Below are 27,358 nucleotides of genomic sequence, written 5' to 3' on the forward strand. Positions count from 1 at the left end.
ATGTCCCAGGGACCGAAAATCATCTAGTCTATATTTCTCTTTACAGATTACAATATTAGAATTGAACATTGATGAGGAGAAGACCGTGGAGGTGGTGAGCACTGAGCAAGGTCATCTCCTCGTAATCAGAAGGTCGCAATTAGTGAAACAGCTTGTGAGCTTAAGTCAGGTTTATGAGTTGATAATTAAGTGATATACATAGTAAAGTCTTTGTTCTAATATGTTATTATGTAAGAGATGACAATTATTTTCATCATAATGTATTATTAGCTAGGTTAATGTAAACAATACGAATGCAGGTAATAGCATTCAGAGTTTGAGGGGAAGTTTATTTCTCATGTAAAATGTATAGATTCATTTATCAAGCAAAACTGACAAACATCTACTTCAAGTTTCTTAAACGTGAGGATTTCCTGCTGTTCTCCGTTTTATATCTGTGTAAACAGAATATGTTGAAATGTCGAAACGAGCCATCTGAAGACTTCACGTAAACTACTTTTAGAACTTTTAGAAATTGTCAAAACTGGTTCTTGCCTCTGAAGTATGATGTTTTCCTGGTCGTCTGTGATAGAATCACCTATGAACTGAACATCTTTGGGTTTTAGACTGCTGGTTGGACAAAGCAAGGAATTAAAGAGGACATCACCTTCGGTTCTGAGACACTTTGATGGACATTTTTCAATCTTTTCTGTCAGTCTAGAGACCAAATGAGAGGAAGAAAATCTGCAGATTATTTGCTAATGAAAATAATCATCAGTTGGTGTTTATTATCAGTCTATAGTCTCTTCTTGACATATTTCCTTCGTTGTTCATTTGTCCTTGTAAATAAAGCAGAACACTCAAACTGTAAAAGCGTCCTTTTGACCTTCTGGCTGTAATTTGCTGACACAATAATACAAACTGCTGGTTCTTTCTCCTTCACAAATCCTTCTGCGTTTTTTCCCAGAAGCCTGTGCATTCCATGGAGACTGGTCACAGCTAAAACACCACCGCTTACCTACAAAGACATCATTCTTTATATGCACACACACACTCACACACACTCACACACACACACAGAGTCATTGCTTTCTTGCTAACTGTGTTGCTGTATGAGTCAGTTTGCTCTCAGCCTCTCTCCTCCTCAGCAGGTTCTTATTGAAGTCGTCTACGCTGCCTTCAGACCTCCTGCTGCTCCATGATAAAGCGACAGAAAGAAGGCAGGAGTGCCCGTTCTCTCAGGCGCCCGGGGCAGGAGACATTAATAGAGGGGAGGCAGAGACAGAGAGGGAAAGAAAGAGAGAAAGAGAGGGGAAGGGTGGAAGGAGGGAGACCTGTTGCTGTGACATCTGTTGATTAGAGGCCACGTTTACACTCATGAGGATAAATCTGTGTTTTTAGTGGCGCTGCCCTCTTATGGTTGGCCAAATGTTACTTGAGAATAGTCTTTCTTGACCAATGTTTCATTCGTCGGTTGGTCTCAGAAAAAAACAAACTCAAACTCCATTTGGCAGCAGCACCTTGTCAAAATTAGGTCAAAACCAACAGTATGTGGCTGGATTGTGTAAAAAAACTCTAGAGGGCTTTTAATTTGAAACAATGGACAGGAAGGAAGTGAACAGCCAGACACTAGATTTACATGGCTGGTTATTAGATAGTTATTCACAGATAGATATATGTTGGACAGGAAACAGGAACAACAGTGTAGGATCATTTCCAGAAGGTGCAGTCATGTTACTGTGTTGAAATAAACTAACTAAATATTCAGACTGGCTCCTCGCTGGTTTGTGCATGTGTTCCTAAAATATTAGTTATTATTTTTAAAGGCTTATTATTACAGTTTTGTATTTCTCTGTAACTCAGCACAGTGTTAACGATGTATAAATGTATAAAAGTCTTTCACGGCCCGGGAACTTCAAAATATCTGTGTGGTGATTAAACTTTCATGAATCTGAGCGGACGGATTTCAGCCGTTGCATTAGTGAGGAGTGGGTCATGTGGATAAAATTACTTTTAATAAATAATTAAAATTAATAAAAAAAACATGTGCAATTTTATACTGATATATCTGGAAAACCAACTCAGAATGGTTCATATATTCAGTACATATTTGGGTGGATTTTCAAATAAAAATGTTTCAGGTTCCTTTCATTTCATTCCATTTATCCTTTTCCAATCATGAGTAATTATTTCTGTTAGTCTGTTATTACAAGGCGTTAAAGAACCCAGAGACACACTTTATTCTTCAGTTCAGAGTGAAGGAGGGAACGTCTGTGTTTATAATTAACAAGAAGGTTTCTCTCCTCACAAGTGTGAGTGAGTGAACACCTTCATATTGGCCTTTATAAGCAATAAAGAGCTCTTTCACCAGGCTGTGTACAGCATCAAGAGGCCCCGGTTATGTATTAATCAAACAAACAGACACACTGTAGGTGTGTGTGTGTGTGTGTGTGTACTCAGTATACCTGTGGGAACATGTAGCCTGAAACATATTGCTGCTGCTGAGTTTTTATGAATGTCAGTTTTCATTTATAGTTCAGATTTGTCGATCAGCACCAGGACAGCACTAGACGGACGGATCAATCAGACTGTAACATGCTTTCAGAATAATCCCCTCAGTGAGTAGTGTTTTACATTCTTCCCCTTACTTAGTGGGAAGGTCCTCCTTGTTTCATTACTGAATGTGTGACTGTTCTGTTTTATGGTAATCACTCCAAATGTGTTTCTATCCAACTACTCTTTTCTCAATTGTAATTGTGCTTGAAATAGCACCAAAACATTTGGAGCATTTGGAGCAGTGCAACATGTCCTCATACCGAAATGACAGATCAGGTCACTTTCTAATGACTCCCAAAATGACAGTCGGTCACAGCTTGGTTAAGTTTAGGCACCAAAGCTACTGGGTTAGCTTCACTAAGACATCACGGCTTGGGTTAAAATAAGTACGCTAGTTATGGAGGTGCTCCTGTCGTGACTACAGCGGCCACTAAAGGTCACCCATGCAAACATTTACCATTTTAAAGAATGACCACTGAGACTGTAACCTTCCCCACATTAATACATGAAACACACATAAATGTAATATTTGAATTCATGTTCGTGAACTTTGACTGGATCTCTTAATGCCAGAACCATTCTGCGATGGTTTATAGCACCGACTGGAGAATCAGCTCCATCTACTGTTCATCTCCACAGGCCAACTTCTACTCTTCGTTCAACAGTAGTGCATGGAAATTCACAATAATGTGTATTTTCTTATACCGATATTCTGGAAAATCTTTTACAATTTGAACTAAATCTGGATGTGTTAGAGAGCTGTGATCGTGGTGTCTCTTTGCCTGCTGACTGAGCCACTTGTTTCTACAGTTACCAGCTAGTAAAGACTGAGATGTTCTTCTTCCCCTGACGTTGCTTCTGATGTGCTGCTCTGATGAATGCACATCCTGACGCATCTCATCTCGTTACAAGATAGATAATCATACGTTCCCAGAGCTCATGGTGACACCTGTAGTTTCCTTTTCTTTGTCCAAACAACACTCCAACAACACAAATTCAATCCACAGTGACACAAAACAGGGAAAAGCATCAAATCCCCACGTTTGAGGGACTGGAAGCAGAAGCTGGTGACCATTTTTAGCTGAAAATGACTAATGATGAACTAATTCTGTTGACGACTTGACTGGTCATCTAATCATTTCAGCTCTACTAAAAACAAGAGTTAAACCCCACAGTGTGGGTTCATCCTCTGGAGAGTATGAATGTGCTCAGTATAGGATGCAAATACACAACAAGGTGTCCTGACAAACAACTAAACAGAACTGAGTGACGTGTCCTCAAGCTCCAGATCTGTCTTATTATACATCATTCATGCAGCAGGATCAAACAAATAAGGTTTTGGCCATGAACCTTTTGACTGTAAGCAGGACTTTGTCTTCAGACCATCAAACCCCACAGTTTGTTTGTTCTTCATCCAAAGACGAAGCAAGAGAACAAAACTAATAAGGATCACAAAACCTGAACACAGTTACTTCCCAGAGGAAAAGACTGGAGGCTATATTGCTAAACAAAACGCTGGAAACAGAGCTGGTGAGACAAAGGAAAAACAGAGCCAGATGGACAGAAAGTAAGCTAAATGGACTATTATGAGGGACGGGGTGGTGCTGTGAAACCTGGCTGCAGTAGCCTGGGACCGCTGGACGACCCGGGATTACAGCAGGGATTTAAGTCTATCTATGCCAGATTTAGTGAGAATTATCTCAAAGAAAAGAGGAAAAAAAAGCATAAAGCAGCTTTCTAGTTTTAACATTAGTGTGTTGTGCTTAATCGCCAATAGAGACGATAACATGGCAGCGTGGTGTGTGCTGAGCAGAGGAATCATCTGAGACACTACGTCCTGCACTTCTCACTTCATTTCAACAGGCGGAAGAATAAATCACTAGAAATATCATAAATCACATGTTTCTCTGTTCCTACAAACACAGATAAGCATGTTTCACACAATACTAGAACAGGAACTGAGATCACCAACAACACATCTGAAGATTATTATTATTATGATAATAATCATTGCTATTATTTATACTATCATCTACCATCTACTACCATCTTGACCTGTATGAGGTAACTTGTGATAAACTGAATATTTATTTCTGTCTAAAACAAGGATCACCAGTTCCCCCTGGACCTCCTGCACCAGGATATGACGGATGTTTTGTAGTGTCATTTGGAATAAGAGGAGCTCCTTGCTTCACCTACTTCAGGCTGAAACATTTGTTAGCTGTGATTAGTTGACATACGGAAAATGAATCAGCGACTACTTTGAAAACTGAATAATAGTTAGATTTACTTTGCAAGCAGAAATACAAACAAATCTGTTTCCAGCTCCTTAAATGTGAGGATTTGCTGCTTTTCTCTGTTTTATATCGTTGTAAACTGGATGAAATGATCGAACATTTGGAGACGCCATCTTGAGCTCAGGGAAACTGAGACAGACGTTTAAAAGACCAAACAAACAACTGATTGATTTGGAGAATATTAACACGAGGTTCAGTCTCTTTAGCAGCACATCTTAACACTGAACTGACCACACTGAATCATCATTGGAAGCTTTTAGCAGAGGAGCTCCTCACTGGTGACTAAGACACAACAATAATCTGATAAATCAGAGCCGTGCAGCAGATATCAGTGGTATTCTCGCCTCTTGGTGACACCACACCTGCATCCAAAGCCTCACTGAGGTAAACGTATCATCAGCTAAATGTAGTTAACGTATCAAAAGTAGAAGCACTCGTGCTGCAGTAAACCGTTTCTGGATGAATCACCCTGCTGCTTTAATGTGGACGTTACATTTAACGCTGAGCTCATTTGAACTCCTCTTGGGTAGTTTAGTTTGCAGCAATGCATCATGGGATATACAATCTTCATATGTTTGTAACATTGCTGTCCTGTGAGAACCATGCAACTCTAAAAAAAACACAGACCGTGTGTTTTCCAGCTGATCCAAGACGGTCTGAAGCAGTTTATTTGGCTCCAGGAGGAGTTTTCTCAGCCCATGAGGGAACTCTTCACCTTCAGTTCATCACATTCACATTCACCAGCAGCACACAGGCGCTTTTCACTGGACATGCAGGGGATGACCAACTGTAATCTGTAACTGAAGTACGCAAGTATGATACTTAAGTATGGAACACAAAATGATTCAGAACTTCTCATCTACTTAATTAATACCTGAACTTATCCACATTTAAGGAAATTCACATCCCAACAATAAAGGGACAGAAATGGGAAATAATGACCATAAAAGAACAATATTTCTGGAAAGAGAGTTTTTTGGTGCTTTGAGTTCCAAAAAAATCACAGCTACTTGCCAAATCCCAGCCCTTATGTCCTCGCTTTCCAAAAACAGTCTAAAATTGGTCCTCACAGACACAGAAGAGAGCACACACACACACACACACACACACACACACACACACACACACACACACACACACACACACACACACACACACACACACACACACACACACACACACACACACACACACAGAGTATTTAGGGATTATTGAACAATCTAAACTAGATTAAAAAGTATAAATCCCATCAGAGAAACCTGATCCAAACCAATCCTCTAATCTGATCTGACCTGGCTGTTAGGATGCGAATCAGCTCTGATACGCATGTGATCAGCACTGTGTGTGTGTGTGTGTGTGTGTGTGTGTGTGTGTGTGTGTGTGTGTGTGTCCATCCCCTCAAAGGTGTGATGAATGTGAGTGTTATGCAACTGTGGCGCCATCCACAACTGCTGTAAACATACTCGACTGGACCTCAGCAGCAGTATACATGGTGCTACAGTGTGGACACACACACACACACACACACACACACACACACACACACACACACACACACACACACACACACACACACACACACACACACACACACACACACACACACACACACACACCTGTAAACACTCCCTCCCTGCAGTCTGCTTGGGAGAGAGCTGAACACTGCGAGTATTTTAAAGTATCTATCATGTGAATGTGTGCACTGTGGAAGCTGCTGGAGTGAAAGTTAGACACACACACACACAAACGCACGCACGCGCACACACACACACACACACACAAACGCACGCACATGCACACACACACACACACACACACACACAGTATAAGTGAGGGGGCTGTTTCTGTTTTTATTGAGCTCCTTCCAATGATGTCCAGTCCTTTATTGGAAATAGGATGCTTCTTCCTGTCAATAAACACACCCTCCTCACACACACACACGTACACACACCCTCCTCACACACACACACACACACACCCTCCTCACACACACACACACACGTACACACACCCTCCTCACACACACACACACGTACACACACCCTCCTCACACACACACACCCTCCTCACACACACACACGTACACACACCCTCCTCACACGTACACACACCCTCCTCACACACACACACGTACACACACCCTCCTCACACGTACACACACCCTCCTCACACACACACACACACACACCCTCCTCACACGTACACACACCCTCCTCACACACACACACGTACACACACCCTCCTCACACGTACACACACCCTCCTCACACACACACACACACACACACCCTCCTCACACGTACACACACACACACGTACACACACCCTCCTCACACGTACACACACCCTCCTCACACACACACACACGTACACACACCCTCCTCACACACACACACACACGTACACACACCCTCCTCACACACACACACACGTACACACACCCTCCTCACACACACTTTATCACCGTCACACATTTTCAGCCTCCACAGATATTTACTACAGTTTCTCATTGCTGCCACACAAAACAACAGACGTCACCTGGAAGCTCTGAATATTTGGCTAAAATAAAGCTGCTGAGTCTCACCTGATGGTTAATGACACACGGATCGATTCATCTCCTCGTCTGTCAGTTTCACTTCTACTGTCCAGCCCCGGGAATCAACAGTGGAGGCAGCTGAACTTTACAAGACGACAGCACGCATATGAAACTCTACTGGGGGGTTTAACTGATCGATCAGCTTTAATGATCCAGTGAACCTTCAGGACAAAGTTCACACTTTCAGTATTAAATATTCTTTTTGGTAGTATGTAGTATGTATTTTCTTTACTTCAACAGTTATGCAGCACAACACCAAAACAGATCTCTGGTTTGTGAAAACCTTCTGAATCGGATGTCTGAAATGATTAGCAAACGACACTAAAGATTTTTGAATCTATTAATGGCTTCAGTTATATTTCAATCCAAAAAATGCCAAAAATTCAATAGACGCAGGTTTTCAAACATGAGGAACTGTTGCTTTTCTTGGCTTTACATTATATTAACCTGAAACTCTTTCAGTTCTGGACTGTTGATCAGGAAAAAGTCATCTGATGTTGTCAGCTTGGCCTCTGACAGATTACTGTGTGTGTTTTTTCCTATTTTCTAGACAAAAGCACTGAGCGGTCAGCATGTTGGACAGTCTGTCCGACACATTTGCATTGTGGACTGTAATGAACACTGAATTCTCTTCTGTGATCATAGATTTAATATTTTTGGAGTGTTGGTAGGACCTGTCGGGGCAGGCCGACATCGCAGATGTCTTCTTGTCCTTTTTTCTTTGATGCTTCTTAGGAAAAAAAAATAAAAAAAAGAATTCATAGAGAAAATGAGCGTCAGACTGTTTCCTAAGAAAACAACTGAGTTGCAGCCCTGCATTCTTCACCCCGCTACTGGCAAGACGAAGAGCTAAATCATCTTCAAATTGTTCAATCTGTCCAACTCTGCAGCCCGAGCAAATTTTACAGAAAGCACCAAATGTACTCAAAACATTTGCTGAGATTAAAATATTTCAGCTACGCCAAAAAAAAAAGCACATATCCTGAAGCTGTCAGACAATTCATGGAAGTACAGATGAAGGAGTGAAAGCGGAGTTTAAATCCAGAGCTGTGACTGAGCTGCAGGCAGAATGTTTTCAGGGGAAATAAAAATAGTCAAATTAAAAGATGAATACAGGAGCAAGATACTGGCCAACCAGTTCTGATTCAACATCCAGCAGGCAGACTGTAGAGGTTCCCCGCTCAGCCGTGTCTGATCCTCTGAATTACTCATTTAGCTCTCACATCGACCTTCTTCCCCCACCTCCATCTCTCTCCTTCTGTCTCTCTTCACCTCCCAAATTCCTGTCCTATAAAAAGTGCTGGCATGTATCTCCACTGTTTTAAAAGCCAGTAACTGTCAGGACATATCACCGCTCTCTCTCTCTCACACACACACACACACACACACACACAGGGAAGATCACAGGGTATCCGGTTAAGGACGTAAAAATGGATGCCTGCAATACAGCCCACGTCTCTCCCCCTCGCTCCCTCTCACACACTGAGGAGCGTATACAGTATGTTCATGTCTTAGCAACATGAGGGAACACCTGGATCCCACCAGGTAAAGCAGCACACACATGCAACACTATTTTCTGATCATAAAAACACTATGGATCCTCCTACAGATCCTATACATGTACTGATGTACTGCACAGCAAATAACCACACACACACACACACACACACACACAGACTGGGAAAGCCTGACAGGTGATGCAGACGTTGCATATTTTGCTGAAGTTGGAAATCAGGACTCAGGAATGGGGAAAGAGTTTTAGCTTTGACTTGGCAATCTGATGTTTTTTCTCTGTGTATATAAAATGCTGCTGTCTTTTTACAAGTTAATATCAGAGGGGACCAATTTTAATTAATAAAAATTGCTTAATCATTTCCCAGTTTACCAAGGTGCCTATGGGGCCCCTTGACATCACCAAGAGAAGGGTTTTAATTAAACCCCTAAATCACAAATCTAACAACAGACTCACATTTAACAGTTTACTGCCTCACTGCTGCTTATTTTGTGCACAGGCACCTTCATATGTGAAGCTGAAATAGCTCAGAATAGGTTTAGAATGAAGGGATTTATATAAATATGTTGACCTTTTACATTAAAAGTAACGAAAATTGAGGAGAACTGTCGCACCAAACTCTGCTAACAAAACACACATTTATATGTGCTCTTGATTTGGTAAAAACGGACATTTATCACAGAACACAAATGAAGACATTATCGGACAATATCTGCGGCATGCTAACATTCGGCATGTATATTATCAATAAATCAGCACTATTTCAGCAAACATCAACATTTTCTTCCGTTCATGCTGATGTGTAGCTAGCAGCCGCTAGTAAGGAAAACTAGCTGAAAAACAACTTAAATCTGGCTCTAAGTTCTGAAATAGCTTGAATGCTGTTTGTACACTGAGCAGTAGCTGCAATTCCCCGAAAAGACAAGCGAGTTCCGTTTTGAATTCGGTATTAATGGATCCCTAAAATTGGCGGATTTAGATATTGGGTTTGGCGCAGGGACACATCTCCCCACACAGCGGCCAAGTGTGTTGATGCCCAAACAACAGGCGAGCAGCTGCAGCCGCTCAGCAGCATCTTCTCCGGAGCTGCCATGCGGTTCCCCTCGGGGACACACGCTCATTTCCCAGCCGATAGAGGAAACACAGGTGTAGAAGGCTCATGAAACTCTCACAGCCACGTCCACTGAAGCACACTCCGTTCAAACCTACCGCCTGCAGCTTGTGCCGAACCGCCGCCTTTCCGAGCGGCGGCGGCGGGTCGCCCTTCCTCTGCAGCCCCCTCCGCGGGGGCTCCCCGTCGGCTTTGTTGAGCCCCCCGCCTCGGTCCTCCCTCTTCTCCCGGCTCCTGGCGCCTCCGTCCCCGCCGGTGGAGTCCAGGCTGCTGAAGTTCCACACGATGAGAGTCTGGACCAGCAGGACGGCCAGAGCGGCGACCAGCAGGGCGGACTTGGAGCGCCGGGCCAGCCTGCGGGCACACGGGTTACCGGTCATCGTTCTCCTCCTCCTCCCTCCGGCTCAAGCTGAGAGCCCCGTCCGCTAAACGCCGACAGCGGGGTGTGAATGCTCCCCTACGCGGCCTGAGAGGGGCTACTGGCAGGCAGAGAGGAGGAGGGAGGAGGAGGGAGGAGGAGGAGGAGGAGGAGGAGGAGGAGGGAGGAGGGAGGGAGGGAATTTGGCAGCGGCTTGAAAAGAGGAGAGAGATTTGGAGGCGGCGGAGAGACACAGAGACACAGAGACACAGAGGCCCTCATGTGGCCAGCGAGGGGCCCACAGCCCCCCCTCATCCAGGGGGGAGGACGGCGCTGCAGTCTGAAGAAGAGAATGACCAGGACCAGGACCAGGACCAGGACCAGGACCAGGACCAGGACCAACATCAGGGCCAGGGCCAAGACCAGGACCAAGATCAGGACCAACATCAGGGCCAGGGCCAGGGCCAGGACCAGGACCAGGACCAGGACCAGGACCAGGACCAAGATCAGGACCAACATCAGGGCCAGGGCCAGGACCAGGACCAGGACCAGGACCAGCATTTGTATACCCTCAAGCAGCAGACTAATAAGATTAAGATTAAGATGCACCTTTATTCATCTCCCAAAGGGGAAATTCACATATACACAGCAGCTCCATCAGAAACAACAACAACAATAATATTAGTAATAATAATAATCATAATAATAATATTGGTAACAATAAGAAGAATCATATTAGTAATAATAATAAGAAGAAGAATCATATTAGTAATAATAATAATAATAACAATAATAATAATAATCCAGACATCCTGTTGCCCACTTAAGTACAAACTTGTGGTACTTGTACTTTACCTGAGTGTTATCACTTTATACTTCCACTCCACGACTATTCAGACACAAGTGTTTCTGAACTACAGCTGTCTGGTCACATGAGTTACTCTCCCTTTGCAGATTCAGCTGAATAACAGAAAACACAATTAGATAAATTCTAATGTAAAATGATAGATTGCCATAAAAAAAGGGGGGAAATTGATAAGCGAGCAGATAAAGTATATAAATCCACCTTCACCAGCTTCAACATCAATGTGATGAACTCATTAATCCAATAATATGATACAGATTATTCTCAAGTACTTTTACTTAATCAGAAATGCAAATGCATGAACTTCTACTTGTAACAGAGCATTTCTTCCTCCACCGCTGATAATCATGTCATTTCTACAGCATCTGTCCTACATAAGATGCAGCTTGAAGTACTTAAAGTCACTTAAAACACATAAAACCCTCTCTGTTATCTCAAATTATAAAATAAGAATAAATGTATTTCATAACCGGGAAGCAGGACATGTCTGTATTATATGGTACTGTTTAATAATGTCTTCCATCTGCACCACAGTCTGACACTTGTGTGCCAACCGTCCCTGCAGCACATGTTGGTACTGTACAGATCCTAGTAGTGTATTCATATCTTCCCCTATCATTTATTCATATATTACCACCAGACATGTGTAGGCTACATTACTCTGCACTCAGCTGCTTTTTGCACGTCTGGTTAGATGCTAAACTGCATTCCACCGTCTCTGCTCTTGTACTAAAGTTAAATCTAATCCAGGGGTGTCAAACATATGGCATGTGGGCCAAAACCGGCCCGCCGGAGGGTCCGATCCGGCCCGCAGTTCAGGTCGTTCATAATGTTTTGTAAAAAGATAGTTCATTATTTCAGAATGTACTTTTTGCTCTTTTGCACTGAAACAAAGGGTAAAAATTGGAGTTGTCGTTATTTAAAGGTTATTATGCTGTGATTTTACTGGTCCAGCCCTCTGCAGATCAGTGCATTTCTCCATCCATTCACACGGTAAACAGAGCGTTTTGTGTTCTTTTAGATGTAATTTTAAGATCTTTGAACTACATAATTGATTTTTTGTGGAAAAACTGCACCAAATAAATCAAATAAATTGATAAATGTGTCAAATAAGTGCTAAAGTCCAGTCGTCCGTCGCTCTGTAGTGTCGAGGCAACCGGTCCAGCTGATGGGAGACACAATGACAGAGATATAAGAATGATTCAATGTGATAAACAAACAAAGCCTCCTTTATATGACCTGAGGAAATGATTCCCACAACATACAGCCATGTGAACACACACACACACACACACACACACACACACACACACACACACACACACACACACACACACACACACACACACACACACATACACACACACACACACACACACACACACACACACACACACACATGCAGTACGCTCCAGTGGCTCTGTGATTCTCGCTCTGCTCCATCAGTGCTCGCCTCCTAATACACTTTCCACCAGATTAGTCTGATTTCATGCATATTTCAGAGAAGTGCCAGTGATCTAATTGAATGAACATCTAAAAATAGAAATGAATTCTTCACCTTCCACTCTTTGCCCTCTCCGTCTCTCTCCTCCTGCTCTCTCCATCCTCTCCTCCGGACGTCTTGGATGTGGATCTCTGTCCTCCTTCGTGGTGAAGAGGTCATGGGGTTTAGGTCCTCGCCGGAGCCTCTGTGACTCTTTCTCCCAATCCATATCCTTCATATGTGTTAAAAACTCTTATAGGACTTATACATGGGCAGAACTAGTGTTTTATAGAAAGCCACTGGTTTTAGTGAATTAGTATCAGATCAACTTCCTGCAGTCATATAATCCATAAACTACATGTGATACTCAGTGATACATGTGCTGTATTATGCAGTGATTCATTTTAACTTTTATATTAAACCAGATAGTGTTTTCCACGAGTCACATTTTTAATTAAATTAGACAAATCCTGGCCCAGCCAACAGTGCACAGTGAGGATTAAACCAGTTAGTGGATCTGTTGTCTTTAATTATTCATTCATTTGTTTATTTACTCCAATCTACTCTCCTACATTGCCTTGTTTTCAGTCACTTACATCCTTTCTTCCACACTCTGTATCTGTAGAATCAGTGCACGTCCTCAAAGAGGAGGCCAGACCAGATTTGGCCATATATATATATGTAAAAAAACATATATATATGTGTGTGTGTGTGTGTGTGTGTGTATATATATATATATGTATATATATGTATGTATGTATGTATTACTCCTATAAAGACATGCATGTGTATTAGACCTGCACATATTAGACATTAGACATATTAGACAATATACACTCTTGATGTGTCATTATTCCTCAAGCAGAAAGGACAAAGATTTGATGCTTAAAGTGTCTTTAATGTGATATTTCTGCTCTCCTAAATTACAGTAAATTTAACGTTGGGGTTTTGGACCATTTACTTTAATGAATTAAACAAGATATTTGATGGCCTCTACTGTAGCACACTGATGTTTGTTCCAATGTTCTGATGGTTCATAGACCAAACATTATATCCCGAAAATAACAAAATAACAATAACCACATTGATCAGTAATTTAAAAATAATCCTTAGTTGCAGCCTTAACGTGTGTATTATGTATAATATGTGGGAAACTGGCTATTGTCACATTTTTCCAGTAGACACAACATTTGTGTCCAGACTAAATCATGACGCTCTGTATACACACCTCTTTATAATGTAGACAGAGAGTACATATGAATCAAAATCATTTAAATAAGCATTTATATGGGTGTGAGCAACAACATCCAGTTGTTCATTCATCCAGGAGCTGCTTGTGTTTACCATGGAGCCACTGCGCCACCTGGACTCACCAACATGTATTACACACCTTATACATGCCAACACACTGTACATGAGAATAATCATTTAAACATATCCTGACATTTACTATCTACTACATATACTATACTATATACTACTATATATAGACAGTGGGTACGGAAAGTATTCAGACCCCTTCACTTTTTTTTTTATAGCCTTATTCCAAAATGGATTAAATTCTTTTTTTTCCTCATCAATCTACACACAATACCCCATAATGACAAAGTGAAAAAAGTTTTAGAAATTTTTGCAAATGTATTAAAAATAAAAAACTGAAATATCACATGTACATAAGTATTCACACCCTTTATTCAGTACTTTGTTGAGGCACCTTTGGCAGCGATTACAGCCTCAAGTCTTCTTGGGTATGATGCTACAAGCTTGGCACACCTGCATTTGGGGTGTTTTTCCCCATTCTTCTCTGCAGATCCTCTCAAGCTCTGTCAGGTTAGATGGGGAGCGTCGCTGCACAGCTATTTTCAGGTCTTTCCAGAGATGTTCAATGGGGTTCAAGTCTGGGCTCTGGCTGGGCCACTCGAGGACATTCACAGACTTGTCCCGAAGCCACTCCTTCGTTATCTTGGCTGTGTGCTGCGGGTCGTTGTCCTGTTGGAAGGTGAACCGTCGCCCCAGTCTGAGGTCCTGAGCGCTCTGGAGCAGGTTTTCATCCAGGATGTCTCTGTACTTTGCTGCATTCATCTTTCCCTCTATCCTGACTAGTCTCCCAGTTCCTGCCGCTGAAAAACATCCCCACAGCATGATGCTGCCACCACCATGCTTCACCGTAGGAATGGTATTTGCCAGGTGATGAGCGGTACCTGGTTTCCTCCAGACGTGACGCTCGGCATTCAGGCCAAATAGTTCTATCTTGGTTTCATCAGACCAGAGAATCTTGTTTCTCATGGTCTGAGAGTCCTTTAGGTGCCTTTTGGCAAACTCTAAGTGGGCTGTCATGTGCCTTTTACTGAGGAGAGGCTTCCGTCTGGCCACTCTACCACAAAGGCCTGGTTGGTGGAGTGCTGCAGAGATGGTTGTCCTTCTGGAAGGTTCTCCCATTTCCTCAGAGAAACGCTGGAGCTCTGTCAGAGTGACCGTCGGGTTCTTGGTCACCTCCCTGACCAAGGCCCTTCTCCAACGATTGCTCAGTTTGGACGGGCGGCCGGCTCTAGGAAGAGTCCTGGTGGTTCTGAACTTCTTCCATTTACGAATGATGGAGGCCACTGTGCTCTTCGGGACCTTCAATGCTGCAGAAATGTTTCTGTACCCTTCCCCAGATCTGTGCCTCCATACAATCCTGTCTCTGAGGTCTACAGACAATTCCTTTGACTTCACGGCTTGGTTTCTGCTCTGACATGCACTGTTAGCTGTGGGACCTTATATAGACAGGTGTGTGCCTTTCCAAATCAAGTCCAATCAATTGAATGTTCCACAGGTGGACTCCAGTCAAGTTGTAGAAACATCTCAAGGACGATCAGTGGAAACAGGATGCACCTGAGCTCAGTTTTTAGTGTCATAGCAAAGGGTGTGAATACTTATGTACATGTGATATTTCAGTTTTTTATTTTTAATACATTTTCAAAAATTTCTAAAAAACGTTTTCCACTTTGTCATTATGGGGTATTGTGTGTAGATTGATGAGGAAAAAAAAGAATTTAATCCATTTTGGAATAAGGCTGTAACATAACAAAATGTGGAAAAAGTGAAGGGGTCTGAATACTTCCCGTACCCACTGTATGACTAGTTACTTGGTAATCCTTTATTACAGCATTTTTTACAGCTTTTGACATAATAAAACCTGTGAAACCTGTCGCTTTTTATGTCAGTGGTGTTTTATGGCTTATAGAGCAGTGTTTAGAGCAGCTGGTATTACAGCTTTTTACCAGCATAAAAGCTGGCGTTTAACAATACATGTGGTAAAAATGACATACTTAAAGTTTGAATGCCTCCTTTCACAGCAGTTTTTTTAACCAAACTGAGTAGAAAAAGTGATGATATTTGATTCTTTCCTCTTAAGTATGAAGCAATCTCGTGCTACCCAAAAACAGCCGAGTGATACAAGTGGATTCTTGTTCAAACCTGGATTCAACTGTTAGTTTATTTGTAAATCAGCCTAATTTAATGTGCTCACAGATATTTTGTATTCATGGTTTGGTGTATTTGCAGATCTGCATGGACTGTTTATGGAAGACCATTTCTGCCACTGAAAAGAAAAAAAGACAAAAAAAATAATCCAGTAAATCATTTAAATGAGAAACTTTATCACAATAATGACTAAGTGTCTGAAAATGACTGCAGAAGGTTTCTCATTCTAATGATTTTAGGAGTCTTTTTTCCATCACATTGGCTGAGATGAGCTTCCATACTTGAGCAACAGCCCTTCTTCTTTTTCCATCTCTCACTAACTTTCACTTTCTCTCTCGTCCTGACTCAGACTTTTCCTCACTGAGAACCAAAAGCTAACGTAAGTTTTTCATGTCGGATTTGTCTCTTTTCCTGAGTGATGAGCCATCAGGTACTGCCGGTAGTTTTAGTGGTTGATTATTGTTCCATACATTTACCACAAACGGCCTGAATGACGGTGAAGAGCAGGACAGGCGCAGTCCAGCTGTGCGCAGCTGCAGCAGCCTGGGCTCCTGACATCTAACCACTATGATGCTTTTTTCTGATTAAGAAACACAGATGATCCCACAACCGTTTGTTTTAGGCTCGTTTGTTTTAATGTAGTCTGGTTAAATGGTTTTGGTTGTGTTTGGGGTCAGATTTAGTTTTTTGTGTCCTCACTGTAAACTCCTCCCTCCTGTTCTTTTTGAACTGAGAAAAACACACTACTTTCCTACAAATGGGATGAAATAAGTGAAGGGATGTAACGCTGGTAGGGACAGATGTGAAGCTGGAGGTTTGGGGATCCTCCCTCATGAGTGAGTGTCAAACATTTCCTGCATTCTGGTGAATTGTTATGAACCACTTTCTGTATCATTTTATGGTGGAAATGTCTTCATCTATGTAAAAGACAGTTCAGATATCTGGAGAGAATTTTAGATATGCTGGATTATAGTGCGGTGAGGCTCCCTGCGTAGATGAAGATTTCTCATTTGATATTACTGAGTGAACACACCCTTGGTTCATTTCCCTTTTCATGTCCTTTGTCTGAACAAGTGTCCTTTTTAAAAGCAGAACTTAAACTTCTTAGGAACCACTTCATGCTCTCAGAATGCTTCATTCATTACACTGTACGCGTAAAGCTCCTGTTTTCAGGCTCACACATTTTTCTAGCTTGAGTCCCTGTAAATGTGGCTGAGGCACCCACTCCCTTCAAAGACGAGCTCACTCAGCAGGACTTTAATAGCTTATATGTGTTTCAGCAGGATTTCAACTCATGATCAATACTTTCACGTATCTGTACCTGAGTATTTATTTATCTCACAACTTTTTACTGTCACTTCCTACATTTTTTACACAAACGTGTGTTAACTTAATGTAGCAGAATAGTCTTGTCTTGCTGTGAATGGGCTGCATTTTCCTTGTGTACCTCAGGAGTGATAAGCCAGTCATTGCAAGCTGGCCTCCTATAAAGTGGGGTGGTGGCCCTCTGCTGCTGCTTTGATTCGTTGCGAATAGCCTGACTTTATGTTGTGTTCACTGTCCGCTTTTAGTGACTTTTAAGCTGTCTTACTGTTCACAGTGGGTTTCACTCTCTTTCCTGGGCTGATTTTGTTCACTTCTTTTCTTTTATTTCTATTGGTTCAGTTTTCATTTTGTTTCAGATTATGAATCAGTTTGTTTAGTTTTGTAGTTCTGGGACTGTCTTTCTGTGTCAGGTCCCAGTTTTTGTACATTGTAACTGGTTAATTTGAAGCTACACTGCTGCTGGTCCCAGTGGTATTTTGTGTTTTTTTTTTGTATATTTTTGAGAATAGGTGACTGCCTGTCACCTATAGGTGGATTTAACATGGTTTCTTTTATGTTTAAGTGTCTGGTTCTTGTTTCAGAACTGAGCCCCTGCGGTGGTGGGACTGGTGTCTTCAGTGGTAGTATTCCTTCCCGTGTGCTGTGCCGTCCCCTGGTTTTTGTCCTCCTGCACGAGTGGATGTCTTTTTGTTTTTCTGTGTCTATTCACGTGGGGTGACCTCTTTTCCTTTGGGATCCACGCCTTAATTGTTGACACACCTCACTGTAGGTGAGTCCAGCTCTGATCCGATTCACCTCACACCTGTTTTTAGTAAGAATGTTTTAGTGTGCTTTTATTGTTGAATATTGTTAATAAAGAACATTGTTAATAAAATAATGTTGAATAAAGTAATAAAATTCCCAAGGTGGCGTTGTCAGCAACCGCTGACGGTGGGTTTACCCCCACTCAGGCTCAAACTCCAACCACACTCTATGCACACACACATACACACAGTCCAAAGAATGTCCATATGCAAACCTACAGTTTTGTGTCTGTCAGAGTGTCTCGGGTATTTTTGCTCATCCTGATGGTTCTAAACTTATATAGCATTTTATTAGTAGTTAGTAGTTTTATTAGTAGTTAGTTAGTTAGTTAGTAGCAGTTAGTAGTGTTATGTTAAAATATGTGGAGGGAGAGAGAACACTGCAGCTGAGACTGTCAACATTTCCGTCGTCAGATTTATGTTTTTATCATTAAATGTGTGAGAAAGCTTCATTAGTTTCCTCCTGTCAGAGCTCTGTATGTTGGTCATGTGACTGAGAGGAACGATGAGGAATAATGTGTGAGCTCTGACTCCATGCTGTTGTGTTTGTGTGAAGGTGTGTCCTCTGCTATGGACCAGTGTGAGGAGACCGAGGAGGCAGTCCCTCAGCCGGACAGCCGGACCAAAGCTCAGAGGTGAGACGAGGATCTCCAGCTGTCCACAGGTCTTCTCAGTGTCAGAGCTCAGCACTCACATTACCTCACCATCATCGCTCAAAGCTCTGTGTGTGTTGTGTTGAAGCCCAGAGCAGCAGCAGCAGCACAGACCACACTCCCCCGGACCCGGACCCGGACCTGAACCTGAAGCCAGCTGTGTGTCCATCAAGACCCACGTGTCCATGAATCCACCTTTAGTGTTTGAAGGGGAACTTCCTTCAGAGACTCAGTAAGTCAACACAGTCCCAGCTAGCGGGGAACGTTCCCACCAGGGTCTGTGCCAGCGGAGGAACGTTTCATTAGCTTCATTCATGTAGGACGGACATGTGCAGACAGATCGAGAGAAGAGGGAAGGACTGTTTATTTTTTCACTGCAAAGTGTCCTGATCAGCGTGTTGTGCCATCCTGTGGTTGCCATGGTAACAAGCCAACAGGAAGAGCAAAAAAAACATTATATTGATTTGATATTTTTTAACAATAGACTGTAACAGAGCTGCAGTGAGTAGCCGATTCATCCTTTCGTCATAAAACATGTTTGCTGAACACTTAAAGTTCCGTTTTCAAGCACAAATTTCCAAAATTTGATTGCTCCAGGTTCTTGTATTATAATAACTTGAATATTTTGGGGTTTTGGACTATTGATCAGACAAAACAGGACATTTGATGAGGTCACCTTGGCTTTAGGATATTGTGATGGACATTTTTCACTGTTTTCTAATGTTTTCTAGATTAACTGATTAATTGAGAAAATAATCGGCAGATTAATCTTTAATAAATATAATCAGAGGTCGTTTGGTTTGTCTGTTTGTTTTTTATCAGTGTTCATCAGCAGAGAGCAGACTCCCCTGGACCCAGCTATGTGTCCATGAAGACTGAATGGTCCATGCCTGAACCTCTGCACTTCACAGATGAACACTACTCCACTGAAGAAAGGTAACAAGTTAAACCAGATGAGTTTGGCATTTTACTCCTGGAAACAGCAAACATGGATCAGTGATTAAGAGAGAGTTTCCACCAGAGACTCAGTAGATCAACACCGTCCCTGGAACCGTTCCCATATCATTGCATCATCGTCTGTACAAGTTCTAACAATGTCGTTGTTGGAGGAACGTTTCATTTGCTTTGTGTGTTACTTTTTGAGAATATTGTAAGAATATTGCTAGTAGACAGGCAGTCAGTTAGCAGAGTTAAGCCAGTATTAGGTAGAGAAATGTGAAGAGTCCTGGTAAATCAGCAGCTTCTTATCACTTTGCAAGGTGAATGTTTGCAAAACTTCACATTTCCACTTAATATATTTATCAGAAATAGGCCAGAATCACACAGAGGTGAGGATGGGTGCTTTATGGTATAAATTAATTAATGAAGTTATAGATGGAGATCAACCCTACATGTGATAACAGAACTGCTGATTGATCGGCTGCTCAGTGTGTGCTCCAGCAGTGACTCTTCAGTGGCACGAGGGGGAGCCAGAGGATGCTGATAAGCAGACAGCAAACAGATTTAACAAACACCTGAACTGCAGACAGAGAGATTGAACGCTGAACATAGCATTTAACATTATGTGTTTTATGTACTCAAAAAATATTTGAACAGTAGTGCAACCACTTAGTTCAGGAAAGTAGTTGTCACTTACTATGAATCTTTGAGCTAAACTGAGCCAAACTAAGTGATTTCAATCAGCAAAGTGATTCATCTTCAGAAGCAGCAAACAGTTATTTGTATAGAACATACTGAGTTCAATAATTAATAAAAGCATAATAGAGAAAATGTAGACTTTAGTTTAATTGAGTCTGGGTACTTTGTGCACATGTAAATGTTTTCTGTTATGGTGTGGCTAATCAGTGTTTGGGAAGTTTAGAAGATGCATTGAGGTTATTAGGTCCTAATTCGCAATTCAACAAAGCAAATGAAGATATGAACAGTGTTGCTGACTATTGTCATAAATACAGTATGTTTTGCACAGATAACCCCTGTAACTAAATGTGCTGCACCAACCTGGACCTGACAGTGTCTCATTCAGAGCGTGTGACACGACCACTCGTATGTGTTGATTTGGAAAACATCACACTTTTTGTCTCTCAAAGGTCAGAGGTCTCCGGTAGTCAGCCTGTCCAGCAGCATCCAGCAGACCAGGCCTCCATATTTCTGGTGTGTAAAATACCTGTTACATGGATGGATGGATGCAAGTAAAGCAAAAAACATTATTTTAAATGTTTTATTTAATTCTTTTCCAGCATCTTGAGGAGAACATTGTCACCTTTGTGAAGAACGAGCTGAAAAAGTTCCAGAAAGTCCTGATTCAAGATCACTTAGGATGCTCGCAGCATGAGGATGAGGAGCTGTTGGACGGTGAGGAGGAAGACTGGAGGTGGAGCAGTAGGGAGGCGTTTCTGGACATCACATTGCATTTCCTGAGGAGAATGAAGCAGGAGAAGCTGGCTGACCATCTGCAGAGCAGTGAGAGGATTTTCCACACTCAAATGTTTTCACATTAACACCAACATCCACTCGCTGATCTTTATTGTTGTGTTTTCACTCAGGAACTATTGCTGCAGTTTGTCAACGTAAACTCAAATCTAACCTGAAGAAGAAGTTCCAGTGTGTGTTTGAGGGGATCGCTAAAGCAGGAAGCCCAACCCTTCTGAATGAAATCTACACAGGGCTCCACATCACAGAGGGAGGGACTGCTGCAGTCAGTGATGAACATGAGGTCACACAGATTGAAATAGCATCCAGAAAACCAGTCAGACGAGAATCAACTATCAGACAAGAAAACCCCTTTAAACCCCCACCTGGAAGAGATCGACCAATCAGAACAGTGATGACAACGGGAGTGGCCGGCATCGGGAAAACAGTCTTAACACAGAAGTTCACTCTGGACTGGGCTGAAGACAAAGCCAACCAGGACATACAGTTCATGTTTCCTTTCACTTTCAGAGAGCTGAATGTGCTGAAACAGAAAAAGTACAGCTTGGTGGAACTTGTTCAGGACTTCTTTCCTGAAACCAAAAAAGCAGCAATCTTCAGGTTTGAAGAGCTCCAGGTTGTCTTCATCTTCGACGGTCTGGACGAGTGTCGACTTCCTCTAGACTTCCACAACAATGAGACCCTCACTAATATTACCAAGTCTGCCCCAGTGGATGTGCTGCTGACAAACCTCATCAGGGGGAAGCTGCTTCCTTCTGCTCGCCTCTGGATAACCACACGACCTGCAGCAGCCAATCAGATCCCTCCTGAGCATGTTGACATGGTGACAGAGGTCAGAGGGTTCACTGACCCACAGAAGGAGGAGTACTTCAGGAAGAGATCCCGAGATGAGGAGCAGGCCAACAGGATCATCTCCCACATCAAGGAGTCACGAAGCCTCCACATGATGTGCCACATCCCGGTCTTCTGCTGGATCACTGCTACGGTTCTGGAGGACGTGTTGAAGACCAGAGCTGGAGGAGAGCTGCCCAAGACCCTGACTGAGATGTACATCCACTACCTGGTGGTTCAGACCAAAGTGAAGAATGTCAAGTTTGATGGAGGAGCTGAGACAGATTCACACTGGAGTCCAGAGAGCAAGAGGATGATCGAGTCTCTGGGAAAACTGGCTTTTGAGCAGCTGCAGAAAGGCCACCTGATCTTCTATGAATCAGACCTGACAGCGTGTGGCATCAATGTCAGAAAAGCCTCGTGGTACTCAGGAGTGTTCACACAGATCTTTAGAGAGGAGAGAGGACTGTACCAGAACAAGGTGTTCTGCTTCGTCCATCTGACCGTTCAGGAGTTTCTTGCTGCTCTTCATGTCCATCTGACCTTCATCCACTTTGGAGACAATCTGATGTCAGAAGAACAACCCTCCCTATGGTCCAAACTATTTAGACACCCAACTGAACCAACACAGTTCTACCAGAGTGCTGTGGACAAGGCCTTACAGAGTCCCAATGGACACCTGGACCTGTTCCTGCGCCTCCTCCTGGGTCTTTCACTGAAGACCAATCAGAGTATCCTACGAGGCCTGATGACATACACTTTCGCAAATATCTACGAGATCAATCAGGAAACAGTCAAATACATCAAGAAGAAGATCAGTGAGGATCTGTCTCCAGAGAGAAGCATCAACCTGTTCCACTGTCTGAATGAGCTGAGCGATCGTTCTCTGGTGGAGGAGATCCAACAGTCCCTGAGATCAGGAAGCCTCTCCACAGACAAACTGTCTCCTGCTCAGTGGTCAGCTCTGGTCTTCATCTTACTGTCATCAGGAGAAGACCTGGACGTGTTTGACCTGAAGAAATACTCTGCTTCAGATGAGGCTCTTCTCAGGCTGCTGCCAGTGGTCAAAGCCTCCAGCAAAGCTCTGTAGGTGACTGCAGATACTCGCTGTATCACAGCTGTAGGGTTGTCCTCAATTAGCCTTTGTAAAGTGAAAAGATCTAGTCAAGTGATCTTTCAAGTTGTCCCTTCAGTATGATTACACCCCCACTGATAAATGTAGCCATGCAAAACAAAATAATTACTGTTCATTTAAGGATTAATTTTCTGTAAATCGTTACGATACCGGTGATATTTTTTTAAATTTAGATAAATTGCTGTTAGTTTCCAGTAACACACTCAATAGCCACAGAAATGTGACATGCTCTCCGTTGTGGATTACAGACACAGTGTCAGTGTTAGTCTTTATCTCTGCCTCTCCTTCAGGCTGAGCGGCTGTAACCTGTCAGAGAGAAGCTGTGAAGCTCTGTCCTCGGTGCTCAGCTCCCAGTCCTGTAGTCTGACAGAGCTGGACCTGAGTGACAACGACCTGCAGGATTCAGGAGTGGAGCTGCTCGCTGCTGCACTGGAGAGTCCACAATGTACACTGGAGACTCTCAGGTCAGGACTCAGCTTTTGTACAACCGTTGATCATTCAAATGTGGTTTAATAATTAATTTATTTCAATTCTGCTTCTCTCCCATCTTCCATTCGTCCCCCTCCTTTATTCTTATCAAATGATAAGCGTTGCGGAGATCTAGATGAAATTAGCGGAAGGGGGTACCGGTTTTTCAGTTATGCCACTGAGCGGGCTATAGTCCATGCACGGTCTAAGGGTGCTGTCCTTCTTCCCTACAAAGAACCCTGCTCCAGCAGGTGAGGAGGAAGGACGGATTATTCCCGCCTTTAGCGATGAGGCGATGTACTCCTCCATGGCCTTCCTTTCTGGACCTGAAATAGAGTCCTTGGGAATGGGTGCCCCGGGGATCAGGTCTATGAGGCAGTCAAAAGGTCTGTGGGGAGGCAGGGATGTGGCCCGTGTCTTGCTAAAAACTTCCTTCAGGTCCTTGTAACATTCAGGAACCCTAGCATGTTCAGGATATTCCGCTGTGTCCATATCCACCTGGGGCCACGGGTTCCTGATCAAAGAAACAAAGTTAGAGCGGCACGTATTGCATCCTTCCCCCCAACCCTTGATCTGTCCTGACTTCCAATCTATGTTGGGATTATGTCTCTGGAGCCACGGGTAGCCTAGGACTAAAACGTGCTGTGCTGAGTCAAACAAATGAAAAGACATTAGCTCCGTATGTTCTGGACCCACCGTCACCCGAACAGGCTCTGTCCGGTGAGTGACCCAACAGCATTGACGGGCTGGAGGTGTGGTGGGTGGTGGAGCCGTGGTAGCCGGCATCGTAGGGGTAGGAGGTGCAGCCTCCAGCCGAGCGAGAACCCGACGGAGCTGCTCTGCTAGGTGGTGATCCTGTGTCGTTACCGACCCCTGGAAATCCCCCTGGCGGTCGGCTAGGTCCTTCACCCCGCGGTGGAGGGTTTTCAGCTGTTCCTCATGCTGGTGGAGCTTGGAGCCCTGAGTGGACAGAGCTGTCCGAAAAGAACTCGCATCGGCTGAGTCCATTTCTGGCCAGATCGTACTATTAAGGCTAGGCTCAGAAACCAGATGGACTCAAATGCACGACCACAGAGACTTTCGGACAGGTGACACTCTTAACTTAACTCTTAACAAAGACAAACAATACGTACAGCAAGGAACATGGAAACAAAAGACTTAACTTGACTACAGGAGCTCTCAACACTGAGACGTGACAAGATGATCTGGCACAAGACAAAGGGAGACGCAGACTATTTATACATGAGGTAATGGGGAACAGGTGGAACCAATCAGGGCGGGGCAGACAATCACACCTGAAACGAGAGGAGAGTTTAGGGTTTCAAAATAAAACAGGAAGAGGGAGACAAGACTAGACACAAGTGAACATAGACAACTTAACACACACGACGAGACATGACAAATGCAGGTTTAAGGCTCCTCAGCATTGGCTTCACTTCTCAGAGACAGAAGCGACGTCCATTTCTTTTAATCTAATCCAGTGTTTCCATAGACTTTGGCACTCTTTGTCTCCACTATGATAGAATGCTTAAAGAGGCATGAAGTGCATGTCAAGACGTTCACAACATGAACTTCATACGGCGTTAACATGTCTGTGTTTTACATTTTGTGGTACTTTGTCTGTGACAGGTTCAGGTGTCATTTAATTGTTAAGAAACAATCAGTTTCAAATTGGACTGACGAGGACAGAATACATGGAAATGAATGAAACTCTCTCTGTCTCTGTGCATGTGTGTGTGTCTCCAGGCTGTCAGGCTGTATGATCTCAGAGGAAGGCTGTACTTCTCTGGGCTCAGCTCTGAGATCCAACCCCTCCCATCTGAGAGAGCTGGACCTGAGCTACAACCATCCAGGAGACTCTGTGAAGCTGCTGTCAGCTGGACTGGACCATCCATCCTGGAGGCTGGACACTCTAAGGTACGCACAGACACACGGTTTCTCTGTGACGCTGACAGGCTGAGGACTGAGAAGTGCTGTTAACAGTGAAGACAGTGACATCTAACATCAGACAGGATCTGGTGTTCATCATTTATTGGCACCTTCGACAAACCGGCTTTGTGAAAAATACAGTCAAGTGTTTGTTCTTTGGAAACAGAAGCTGGCCTCACCTGATGTGAGCTGATATGTTGATATGCTGACTTGAAAGTTGAGTTTCAAAGTCTGACAACAGGAAGTCAGTTTCATGTGACAAAGATCACATGAAATAATCCTTGTGTGGTCTAAACATGATGTGTGTGTGCTCTCTAATGCCACATGGTGGACAGAGGAAGGGATATTTGTCTTGAACACACAGTGTCAAACAACTCCACAGTTGTAGCTTAAGTTCTTTTATTGTTAAATATGTTGAATTGAGTGTGTATGAAATCTGTTTTTATAAATGCAGCTGTGTTGTCTTAATGGTGGATCTAACGGTGATGGTTTCTGAAGATCATTGGTGAGGAAGCTTCTGACTTTGTTTCTCCCTCCAGGCTGGAACATGGTGGAGAGCAGAGGCTGAGACGTGGTCTGAGCAAGTGTGAGTGTGTGTTCACTTTGATCCGTTAGAAACAAGGCAGCACGTGTTAAACCAGCGTCTGTTAATAAAGCAGCAAACGGCCCCGTGAGGTGAGTCAGGTGATAAACCTCTGCTGTGTTGTGTCTTGTTCTCTCCGTCAGATGCCTGCGAACTCACAGTGGACACAAACACAGTCAACAGAAAGCTCCAACTGTCCGACAGCAACAGGAAGGTGACACTAGTGACGGAGCAGCAGCCGTATCCAGATCATCCGGAGAAGTTTGACTGCTGCCAGCTGCTGTGCAGAGACGCTCTGACTGGTCGCTGTCACTGGGAGGTCGAGTGTAGAGGAGGGGTTAATATCTCAGTGAGCTACAGAGGAATCAGCAGGAGAGACGGCAGAGATGACTGTTTGTTTGGACGGAACAACCAGTCCTGGAGTCTGACCTGCTCTAATGATGGTTTCTCTGTCTGGCACAACAAGAGAAGAACAGACCTCCCCTCCTCCTCCTCCTCCTCCTCCTCCTCCTCCGCCTCTTCCTCCTCCTCTTCCTCCTCCTCCTCCTCCTCTGTCTCTAACAGAGTGGCGGTGCATGTGGACTGTCCTGCCGGCTCTCTGTCCTTCTACAGAGTCTCCTCTGACACACTGATCCACCTCCACACCTTCAACACCACCTTCACTGAGCCTCTCTATCCTGGCTTTGGGTTGTGGTTCTGGCCGTCGGGGTCCTCAGTGTCTCTGTGCTCGCTGTAGGGGGGAGAGTCACACAACCCTTTAAAAGGTGATGTTGACCTAAAACATCTGCATTTCTTTCTTGTTTGTTTGTGAATGCACTGCATGTCCATAGCTTTCACACCTTTAAATGTGTTTTCATGCAGGTTTTTGGGGGAAAACATTGAGACTTCAGAGTTTCTCAAATCAGTTCAAACTAATAATTTTACTTGGTATAAATGTGATTCCATAGTTTTAATAAATGGGACGTTATTAGAAATGA

At 43.3% G+C, this 27,358-nt stretch overlaps 2 protein-coding genes across 2 annotated transcripts in view; one reads left to right on the plus strand and one right to left on the minus strand.

Moving 5' to 3' along the window:
* Positions 1-10,432, minus strand: part of LOC139217078 (xylosyltransferase 1-like) — a 37,769-nt gene extending 27,337 nt beyond the window's left edge. The window contains exon 1 of the mRNA XM_070848359.1: positions 10,151-10,432. Within this exon, the coding sequence (XP_070704460.1) occupies positions 10,151-10,432 (282 nt within the window). The remainder of the gene's footprint in view (positions 1-10,150) is intronic.
* A 9,429-nt stretch (positions 10,433-19,861) lies between these two features.
* Positions 19,862-27,277, plus strand: LOC139216354 (NLR family CARD domain-containing protein 3-like). Its single transcript, XM_070847444.1, has 8 exons — positions 19,862-19,941; positions 21,093-21,156; positions 21,243-21,465; positions 21,549-23,352; positions 23,692-23,865; positions 25,616-25,786; positions 26,338-26,384; positions 26,525-27,277. Exons 1-8 carry the CDS (start codon positions 19,874-19,876, stop codon positions 27,115-27,117), a joined length of 3,144 nt encoding a protein of 1,047 aa, XP_070703545.1. The 5' UTR covers positions 19,862-19,873; the 3' UTR covers positions 27,118-27,277.
* Positions 27,278-27,358: the final 81 nt, after the last annotated feature.

This window comes from Pempheris klunzingeri, chromosome 17 (assembly GCF_042242105.1).
Source record: "Pempheris klunzingeri isolate RE-2024b chromosome 17, fPemKlu1.hap1, whole genome shotgun sequence".
Classification (NCBI taxonomy): Eukaryota; Metazoa; Chordata; class Actinopteri; order Acropomatiformes; family Pempheridae; genus Pempheris; species Pempheris klunzingeri.